At 50.9% G+C, this 10,908-nt stretch overlaps 1 protein-coding gene across 1 annotated transcript; it reads right to left on the reverse strand.

Annotated features, from left to right (window-relative positions):
• Positions 1-3,260: 3,260 nt before the first annotated feature.
• On the reverse strand, positions 3,261-9,366 carry Tp53rk (TP53 regulating kinase). The gene is made up of 4 exons (XM_015479161.2): positions 9,362-9,366; positions 8,815-8,845; positions 5,553-5,862; positions 3,261-3,838 (listed from the first exon to the last, which is right to left on the reverse strand). The coding sequence occupies exons 1-4, from the start codon at positions 9,364-9,366 to the stop codon at positions 3,360-3,362; spliced, it is 825 nt and encodes a 274-aa protein (XP_015334647.2). The 3' UTR covers positions 3,261-3,359.
• Between the last annotated feature and the right edge of the window lie 1,542 nt (positions 9,367-10,908).

Below are 10,908 nucleotides of genomic sequence, written 5' to 3' on the forward strand. Positions count from 1 at the left end.
CAGGGGCAGTTAGTGCTCCACAAGTTTCACAACACTGGTACTCCCAGTGGACACTGATGTGAGGCCCAGATCCCTTTCAAGAAAGGGTTTTTTAATGGTCAAAATTGGGGTGTTCTGAGAGGAGTCAGTGAGTCGAAGAATGTTAGCCTGGAGACGCCAGGAAACAATGACCTGGGGACTAAGAAGATATTGGGATTTGCAAAGGGAAGAGACAGGGTCTTGTAGGGAAATCTGTGTGTATGTGTGTGTGTGTGTGTGTGTGTGTAGGTGGACACAATACCTTTATTTTGTTTATTCTTATGTGATGCTGAGGAATGAACCCAGGGCTTCCGATGTGCTGGGCAGTGCTCTGCCGCAGAGCCGCAGCCCCAGCCCACTGTAGGGAGACCTTAACAGGAGTGGGATGAGCGGCCGCAGCAGCCCGGAGGGGTCCCACACTGTGGGTGATGCCTTCGGGAGGAGCACTTCCAGGAAGGACCAATGGAACGACAGGTGACTGATGGGCGTCCCCACAGAATGCAAGTCATTGCCACCAGTGTGGCAGGAATTCTCATCCAGTGATGGGATTTGTCAGAGGGACAGTGCCCACAGAGAGGGAAACCGAGGCAGGGATTCCAGAAATCCAGAGGAGTTGGAGGGGCTCACTCACCCAATAGGCAATGGCCATGGTGGTGAAGGTCCAGTAACATGAGTTGTCCCTACTGGATCTGCAGAGGGAAGGGAAGGGGGGGATGAGAAAGGGAAAGGAGGAGACTGGGTCAAGGTCAAGGGAAGGCCTGAGGGGCTGCCCGTGTGGGAAGTTCAAATGCCAGTTGCCAGTCCCCCATTTCAGCACCAAAATGTAAGAACCAACTGAAGGAAATAAAGAGGCAGGAGAGGAGCTCAGTAGTAACATGGGGCTATTGGGGACAACCTGCACAGGGGCCCAGTGACACTGGAGCCCGACTTCCCCTGACAGCCTTGGGAGGTTACAGGAGGGAGAAGGGGCGGGGAACCTCTGCAGTTTGGCCGTTGATGGGGGATTGTTGGCAAAGGGTCCTCATGGTCATCACAGTCATTCTTTGTGGTGGTCACTGCTCCGTGTTCAACAAGGTGTTTCTCAAGATTTCAGTCCCAGATACTGATTCTCCTACAGGATGTCACCTGGGGTGTGGGTCACTGAGGTGTGACTCACTAGTACACACCCAGCTGTATCTGCATCCTGGGAATCCTGAGCCAGATGTGCTCACAGCAGGCCCACACAGCAGGCTCTGCTCTCGGCTCAGGTCATGGACGAGGACACTGTGGCAAGGGGGTGCCAACTTGTGCAATGGGTAAGCAAGGAGACAAGGATGGAGTCATCAGACCTCTGGATGGAGGGGTGGCATATCTGGTTTAAAAGGGTCCCTTCTCCCTACTGAGTGCCAGGGGTCAGGGCAAAACCAGGGAGACCAGCCAGAGAGCCACTGGGTACAGAGCACAGCAGGGTCAGGGATCTCCAGAGGGCTGTGGGACCGTCCCTGCCACTGCAGCTTTTTCAGGATCTAGCAGAGCTGGTCACAGCCAAACGCTCGCTAAACACCTCGCAAAAGAACAAGTGAAAAGTGGGGAAATGGTGAGGTGATGGGAAGGAGCCAGGCCACCACTGTCCTGAGTGACAGCCAGCACCGGCCACATACAGACGCTCTGCTAGGTGTTGAGGGGAAAAAGGAGCAAGTTCAAGGGAGGGCAGATGGGAACAGGGGGAAGCAGGGGAGTAGAGGAGGGGAAACGGGAGGAAGAAACTGGGGGGAAAGAGGAAGGGAGAGGAGGGGAGGAGGGAGGAAAGCAGAGGGAGCTCTTCCCCTGAGCAGGGGATGACACTGGCAACTGCGACCCCTGGTGGCAAAAGAGCCACAGTCCTTTGGAATTGTGTCCCAAATTAAAAGAACCTCTTGTTCCCTATCACGCCTCAGCCAAGTTGCCTGTTTTTAAGCCAGTTCCCATCTGAAAAGTGGGGACAGCTGAGAGCTGCTCTCGATCCAGTATAGAAACAGCTGGCACAACGCCTGGAGCAGTAAGCAGCAGCGTGCTCCTCTGCCACTCGCAGCTACCCAGCAGGGGAGTCTTCACTCACTCCTGGCCACCGGCCGTGTGCAGCACACTCGGTGGGCACTGGCCGCGTTGAGCAAACAGACATGGCCCTGGCCCCTGCAGAATGCTTACCCCCTGCATGCAGGGGCTGTCTGTTTTGCTCACAGTTGTTCCCAGTACCCAAATGGCCGCAGGCTCACAGAAGGCACCCAGGACACACTTGCTGACTGGACCCTGCGGGAGGCACAGTGCTCCATCACACCCACACCCGCTGCTGGGGCTGGGAGGCTAAAGGCCAGTTACTGGCACTTTTGAGTTAACTCAGTTTTCCCGCTCTGTAAGCCAGACTCCACAAGCTCCACTCACAGCCACCTCACCACTGCTACTCGACTTTCTGCTGTGACAGAAATCAACTCGCTTTTCACCTATACAAAGTTAAAGGCACGTTAGTCAATTGTCTTAATTGGAAGGTAACCATAAAAGCACAGAGCAATGAAAACAACGTTACCTAAATTTTCAAAACTATTCTAAGTCTGCTTTTTTAAATGAAAACTTGGGGCTAAGCAGCATTTTTCATCTTTTCACTATGACTCTCAAAAAGAAATATGTTTAGGGCTGGGGCTGGGGCTGAGTGGTAGAGCACTCGCCTAGCATGTGCAAGGCCCTGGGTTTGAATCTCAGCACCACATATAAATAAAGGTATTGTGTGCAGCTACAACTAAAACATAAATAAATATGTAAAAAATACACTTATGTCAAACCTAGCATATGTCTGTGATGGGTTTAAACTATGTCTAAATATATATTTGAAACACATCTCATAAAGTAATACACTGATATTTTCTAGTCTATATGTCTCTTTCATCTTTTAAAATGTTGTTCTATATTCCTCTAAAGTGGTTTTGAGTCAAATATATCATGTACACAACAATAACTACCGCCACGCCGGGCTGGAGGGCTGATACATACCATGCCCAACTGAGACTTTATCTGGGTCTCACCAAAAGGATCGAAGAGAATACAGTTCTCATTATGTGGTTCCCCCCTTTACCCACATGCACATGAAGGATACAGGTTAGTTTGGGAGAAAGTCTGTCCCAGATTAAATTTATATGCCCAATTCTGCCTAGAACACGTCTTACGTAAGCTCTTGAGAACAGAACTACAGATGATAATGGTGACCCTCGACAAGCATGTCCACAGACCACTTAAAAATATCTCAACACCTTTATTAAGCCTAATCTCTTTTGGAGCATTTTCTCAAATTTGCTTTGAGAAACAGCTTAACTGAGTGGTGTCACACAGCTCTACCCAACCATGGACCTCTTTCTTCCTCTTAGGCGCACTTCATCTAATTTTTTGAGCACTGGCTTGGACTTTTTGGAGAAGGTGGAGTAACTCTTCAGAAAGGCTTCAAACACAGCCTCAGTGTTGGGGTGGGTACTAAGAAAGGCTTTCTCCAGGACGTAGAGATCCACTCCCTTATCTTCCGGAAGTCCTGAAACGAAACTCAGCCCAAAGTCTACGAGTACAATGTTCAGCTGATCCACGGGGGGTTTAAGAAGCATGTTGGAGGTGGTAAGATCGCCATGAATGAGGTCTTCATCATGCATTCGAGCCAAAACCTGCCCAATTGCCTTGGCTAAGGCGAAGAAGATTTGGGGAGCTTTTTCAGCCTTCAGAGCCGATCGAATATAATCGCGAACAGTCACTGAGCCTTCAATTTCTTCCATGTATAAGCAGTTGGAAGCATAGTCCACAAAAAAGACAACCGGGGCTGATATCCCTGCAATCAATACACAAGTCGTTATTGGGCTCAATTCTTTTTAATGATAGCCTTCATTTTCAAAGACTGAGTCAGTTTTCAGCTTGTATGTATTTATTTTAGAAAAAGATTTAGGAATGGCGCAGAAAATGGTACAACTTATCTGGAAGTTCCCTTGCTCAGGCACTGCAGAACTATGCCTGAGACCACCCACAGCTAAGTTTAGAGAAGTCAAAGCTTTCTCGCCTAAGTCACCTTTTATAACTAGATTTCATTTGTCATACTTAACTCCCAAAAAAAAAAAAAAAAGGATCTAAAAGGGGACTCATGGTCCAGCCAGAGCAGTTTCTACCTGACAAGGAAACAAACAGGCCAAGCAGTATGCTGGCTTAGAGGTTCAGCTCTGTGCTCAAAAAAAACAGGGTTCAAATCCCAGCTCCCATCCTTATTACCTGTGTACTTTAAAGTTACATTAACTTCTCTCAAGCCTCAGTTTGTGCTACAATAACATAAAACAATACCGCGAATACACTCAATGAATTTTTACTGAATGTCAACCATGCTCGGGGCACGTCTAGAAACTAGAGATATGTCAATGGGGATACAGGAGCAAACAAGGAAACCATGTTCTCTGCTTAATGGCACTTACATCATACAAAGGGTCAAAGGAGAAAAAGGGAACCAATAACTTCATTAAAAGGGTAGCAATTTACCTACATTTGCACTGATGAATTTTCCCAGATCACCCAATACTTAACAATATCCTGATGTATGCTGGGTGCCAAAAAAGTACTAATTTAAAAAAAAAAAAAAAAGCAAGAAGTGCTGAATCAGAGGAATGGACCACTTACTAGCTGTGAAAACCTTGGGCAAGTTACTTCCCTTCTCTGAGCCTCAGTTTCTCATGTGAGGATGTTTGTGGTGGTGCATGATGATGCTTTATCAAAAAAAATATATATACACACATACATTCATGAGAGCTATGTCAGGCATACATTCAAACATATAATATGGCATATACCTAGTATCATGGTCACAACATCTAGGATGGACACCTCTACTACGACTTGCACTTCACAGGAGAGGGAACAGGCGGACAGGTTAACTTGTTGAAAGTCTCCATAAGAAGCAGCCAGAGAGCTTGGCTCCAGGGCGAATACTTGTAATCACATCTGATTCTTAAAACGAATGAATGAAGGGATAATAATGCACAATTCAAACGGCCCAAACACGGAGCCTGAAGCATGGGAGGTTAAATAAGGTGCTCAACCTTGAGCAATCAACAGTGGCACAGCTGAGATGTGAACCAGGTCGAAGGCTCCGCGACAAATGCTCGTAGGTGAGAGACGATGAGAAGTCTTAATTAATGAAGAGAGGGCCAAGCACGGTGGCCCACGCCTGTAATCCCAGCGCTCGGGAGGCTGAGGCAGGACGATCACGAGTTCAAAGCCAGCCTCAGCAATGAGGAGGCACTAAGCAACTCAGTGAGACCCTGACTCTAAATAAAATACCTAAAAGGCTGAGACGTGGCTCGGTGGTCGAGTGCCCCCGAGTTCAATCCTAGTACCAAACAACGACAACAAGAACTAACGAAGACAGGAACGAAAAGAGAACACTGCCAAAGGCCGAGGCAAGCAGTGAAAAGGAAGAAACTAAGGCAAACGGGGCGGGAAGCTGGGCTCCTCCCGCCGCCTTCGCCCAGGCCCCGGAACCTCGGGGTCCCCGCCTGCCTCACCTGCACGGCGACAGCGGAGCAGCGCCCGGGCCTCCTGCACGGTCCGCCGCCGGCTGAGCCGCGTCTCCAGCACCGGGTGCCGGTAGCCCTTGGGGAAGCGGTGCTTCACCACGGCCGCGCGGCCCAGGAAGTGGCCGCGGTACACACGCGCCTCGGCGCCCTGTTTCAGCAGCTCCAAGCCGCTCAAGAAACGGCTGCTTCGCTCCCGGGCGGCGGCCAGCGGCTCTACCTCTGGCGGCGGTTCTTCGCTAGCCTCAGCCATGATGCTCTTCTGCGCAGACGCGCTAAGCGCTTCCGCTTTCTCCGGAAACTACGGGCAGTGCTTCCGCTCGCTCCGGAAATCCTGGGACCTCTTCCTCCATTCAACATCTCCCCTCGGACACTTCCGCCCGGTGGGAGTGGTTCCGCCTCCCGACGTGTCGGCCCTTTTGAAAGCCTTCAGTGTCTCGGGTTGGTCTCCTGTGGCCGCCCCCTGCTCTTCGCCCATCCGCGTCAATTCTCTCCGCGGTTCTTTCCCCCTCCTCGGTTCTCTCCGGGAGTTGTCGGTGATGGTCGCGGTCGCCTTTGTTTTAGCTCCTCCGGAGGGAGACAGGGGCTCTGCTCCTCTGCTCCTCTCGGGAGTCGGTCTGGGACCCCGAACGCTTCGCCCCCCGCTGGCCATTTTTTTTGACCCCCAACACACTGGTCAGAGCCCGGCGGGCGGACAGTGAGCCATTTTGAGCCGTTTTTCCTTCTAAGTGCTGGGATGATCGCCATCTAAGTGCGTTAAGGAGTGACAGGATAAATAATAATAATAATAATTATTATTATTATTATTATTATTTGTTCTGGAGGTTGAGCCCAGGGGCGCCTTACCTCTGAGCCACATCCCCAGCCCTTTTTATTTTTTATTATTTTGAGACAGGGTCTTGCTAAATTACTTAGGGCCCCACTAAATTGCAGAGGCTGGCCTTGACCTTGTGGTCCTCCTGCCGCGTTGGAGGAAGATGAAATTATTCAACCTCTCTGTGCATTCCTTTGCTCATCTGTAAAATAAGCTAATATTGATCTTGTAGGGTTTTTGTGAAGATTTAATGAGTGGCCAGAGGTAAAATGCCCCAGAACTGTGCCAAGCACGTGATAGTAGAAATGGAAGCTGTTATTATTTATGGAATGCTAAATACCAGAGCTACTATATTTACATTCCCAGCGTCCAACCACTCTTTCCTACGGGACCAGCCCTTCCTCATTGTGTGGAATCCTGAGGGGACACAGAGACCACCTCCCTCTGTCAAAGCCCCCCCCCCCCCCCCCGACACACACCTGTTATGTGATTTGCAACAAGAACCCTGACTTATACCACCACTGAATGGCTATGTGTTTTGGTTACTGTGTGTAAGGGGACAGAATAAGCTGCTGTAAAATAGTGACTTAAACATGTGAGATGTTTATTTGTCTGTCATACAATAGTCCAGGTCTGTTGCTTCCTTCTCTGGGTCTATGCCACCTGTTACCCCCTCCATTCAGCAAGAAGAGGTATGAGAGTGGGAGGTAGAAAGCAAGTAGGTGAGGGGTTGAGCCAAAGTGCCAAACAGCACTTCCACTCACATCCTATTGGCCAGAAGCGGGTCACGTGGCCAGTGAGGCTGCAAAGGAGGCAGGGACCATACTCTATCAGGCAGCCATGGGTCAGCTAGAGCTTTGGGGGATTAGTACCAAAAGGCAGTAGGGGAGGAGTGATTAGGGCACAATCAGTAGACTCTGCCGTAGTTTTGATATTTTAAGCTGCAGATAACAAATAACTCACTACCATCAACAGTAAGCTTACTTCTAATCTCACAACAGCTCGAGATGGGGTCCCAGGTGTCATTCAGTCGCTTTATGAAACTAAGGACCCAGAATCTTGCCATCTTTCTGTCCCACCAGCCCTAGCCTGTGGTTTCTGTCCTTACCTTTGTCACCTTACGGTCACTAGGGGGCCACTAAATTCTATAAATCACATGAAAACGCAAAAACCACACTGAAGAGAGCACCGCTTCCCGCACACACCTCTATATTGGAAGGAAGCTTGTCGCTGGGAGTCCTCCTGTCCCGTCAGACTCCTGCAGTCGGCCTCCAGGACCGCCTCAGCAGCAGAGGCAGCTGGACAAGTGAGAAGCTGTCACTTTAAGTCTCTGTAGACAGGACGTGCTCTATAAGCAAGGAAGGGAGCTGACATGGCCACCAGAGGCATCTGTAAGCGTCCCCCACTCTGTGGCACAGCCACCAACAGCCTTTCTCTTATTCCAGTTTCTGCATCTTCCCACCAGGGACTGTTGGTTCTGCTGTGACAAGTGCTTATTAGAATTAAATAAGTCATTGATCCCAAGCTTGGCTGGTGGGCAGCAGACACTCTCCAAGTGTGCACTTTCCTCCATGCCCTTCCCAACAGTCAAGGGAGCCCTGTTTTGGAATGCTGAGGAAAGGCCCTGTGGTCCGGGTTGCTATGACGCCAGCATCCTCGCTGTCATTCACACACACAACAGGTTCCTTTCAAACGTTAGACCATTTATGTGGGCACAGTGTGTCCAGCACATTCCATCAGCCCAGACTAATCAAAGCTCCCCTAGAATCAGTTCTATTTATAGCATCTGGTTTCTCAAGTTTGTGGTTTCATGATCATAATTGTTAGTGTCCACATAGCCATCTCTATGGATACCAGGTCTATCTGAAGTCCTTTTCAGAAATCTGTGCAAACATATTCATAAAAGCCAGGTTAGTTATGGCCAGATGGGTTCTGACTTCCTTAAAATCAGTTAAACCTCCTTCAATGGTGTAATCCTGATTCAGCTCATGAGATCCTGCGTGGAAGCCTCCTCCAGACCCTTCTCCCACCAAGCCCTGCCTTGCTCTCTGCTCTAGGACACCTGTGCTGCCCTCCAGCTGAAGCCATGCTCCCTCTCACCCCTGCCCTCTCTCTTCTGAAAGTGCTCTCCCCGCCCCTTGTTGCCTAGACCCACGGAGACATGGTTCCATTCTTAGCTCGGTGGCACCCGGGGAGCCCTTCCTGATCACCCAAGGAGAGCAAATCCAAGGGCGCTGGGTACTCACACCACCTTCCAGCAGTCATTGGAGGGTTCTTTACAAGGAGTGTGTTATGGTTTAGATCTGGAACGTCCCCAAAGCTTGTGCATGGGAGGCTTTGTCCCCAGTGCAGCAATGTTCTGGGGGTGGGGCTTTGGGGCAGGGATTGTGTCACGAGGGCTCTTGCCTCTTCAATGAGTCAGGCCACAGGGGGACTCACAGCTGAATGGGCAACTGAGAGCTGGCGGAAACTGCAGGAGGCGGGGCCTGGTGGAAGGCAGCAGGTCCCTGGGGGTGTGCCCTTGGGGACTATGTCCTACCCTGGCCCCTGCTTCCAGCTGCCATTGCTAAGTGGCTTTGCTCTTCCACACCCTCCGCGCCACGATGATCTGCCTCACCACAGTCCATGGTGATGGACCAAGTGACTATGGGCTGAACTGTGAGCCAAAAGAAATCTCCCCTGGTTAAAGTTTTTTTTTTTTTTTTTTTAACGGTCATTTGGCCATAGTGACAGAAAGTTAACACAGGGTATTAGTACCTCTGTGCCCTGGCCTGCACAGGTCAGCAGAGCAGGGGCAGAGAGGGCCTCCGAGGCCAGCACTGGCTGTCAGCCCACGCCAGGGCAAGAGGGGCAAGCCCGGCACTGATACTTCTGTTCCTAGGGACGCATTGTGCATTATTCATGACTGTGTTGGTGGCAAGTGACAAAAACAAGTTTAAACACAAACTGGAATTTATTTTAGGCACAGCAAGACCCAGGGGCTCACCTCATGTCCGCGCCTCAGCACGTGGGACAGACCCTTTTTATTAGTTTCCTGTAGTTGCTGTAACAAGTCCCCACCTACCCAGGGGCTTAAGGCAGTAGTCCTGAGGTGAGAACTGGCTTGTGGGGCACAAAGAAAAGCAGGGATCAAGCTGGAGCTCAGGAGCCCAGGTGCGATGAGCAGAGCGGAGGGAGGGAGAGGCGTCTCCAGTCTAGGCCATGGGAGGGATCAGGAGGGAGGATGGATTTCATCCCAGTTAACATTGAAATAGCAGGAGCTCTAGCAGGCTTCTGGGAGCAAGGGCAGGGTCAGGAGCAGAGAAGGGGCTGTTGCCAGGCAAGAGGAGAGCTCGGCTCCGCTCAGGTAGAGTGGACTCAGGACATCTGGCAGAGAAGACAGACTCCCTGAGGACTGCGGCACAGGAGGGCAGCAGCTGGGGGCTGGGAAGGGAGACCCAGAGCTCTGCGTCAGCTCGGGGGCCTTGAGGCATCGCCCATTTGAGGCTGTGTGGCCCTGGGCATCCACGTGGAAAACAGGTGAGCAGCTGGATGTGAGCCTGAGTCCTGGAAAGGAGGCAGACTGGGAACAATGCCACCAATTGTCACTCAGTCAAAACATACACACAGGCTTAGCCCTCAAGTGGGCACAGACTTCTCCAGACTCTCAGAGCATGTGGCCCAACTCACACTAACCCCAACCTACCGGTGGGTACATGCACTCTCCCGCAGGGACCACATGCCAAGGACACAAGGACACAAACTGGTATTTTGGCAAAGAAACAGCATGGAATAGACCATCAGTGAGTTCTGACGATAACAGCTGGAACACAAGGACAACATGGTCCCCAAATTCTTTGTTCCCTCCTTTGAAATCAAAGTGGGCTTGTGGCTGCTTCGCCCAGTGGGTGGCTGAGTAGCACCGTGTGACTACTGAGGCTAGGACACTGGGACACTGGCATCCTCAGACTCCATGCTGTGAGGAAGCCAGGCTAACAGAGGCCACCTAGATGGCTCCAGGGGGTGGTCCTGAGATTGGAATTTAGAGATTCAAAGAGACGGCTGCGTCTCCAAAGAGAAATGTCTATAAATTCCTGGAATACAGAACGGACAGCTAGGAGCCACCCGCATCCTGGGGCAAGTCCTCGCCTGAGGCTTGCAGGTTGCCAAAAGACAGCAAAACTGCAAGATGACTGCAAGCCATCCGCAGGAGCCCTCCTTCAGGGAGCGTGTACATTGAGGCTTTGGTACTGAGAGACGGCCCAGCCTCCTTATAATAGTAGGAGATTTAATGAGACACAGGAGAGACGCCGAGGTAGGAAGGAACAAGATTAGAACACGTGAGGGCCCTGCGCAAGGCCAGGGACCAGCCCTGAACCGCCCTGGCTCAGCCCCTCCTTCAAAGTCCCCCAGTCCCACCACAAGACTGGATATGTCTGCACAGATGATGGTGGGGGCTGATCTGCCCCTATTAAGGCTTGGAGGCGGCCAGAATCTCTCCTGGGACCTGTGAGCAGTTAATTGTCAGGAGCTGAGCTATCAGCCGGGATCATA

Source organism: Marmota marmota, unplaced genomic scaffold, assembly GCF_001458135.2.
Source record: "Marmota marmota marmota unplaced genomic scaffold, marMar, whole genome shotgun sequence".
In the NCBI taxonomy this organism is placed as follows: Eukaryota; Metazoa; Chordata; class Mammalia; order Rodentia; family Sciuridae; genus Marmota; species Marmota marmota.

Bases quoted from the DNA above. Each gene is read 5' to 3' on its own strand.
- Tp53rk (XM_015479161.2), bottom strand. The intron at 5,863-8,814 runs GTGAGTCCCCCT...CACTGCCCGTAG, and splicing joins TCTCAGTTGCCCATTCAGCT to TTTCCGGAGAAAGCGGAAGC. The intron at 3,839-5,552 runs GTGAGGCAGGCG...TATTGATTGCAG, and splicing joins GCTCCGCTGTCGCCGTGCAG to GGATATCAGCCCCGGTTGTC.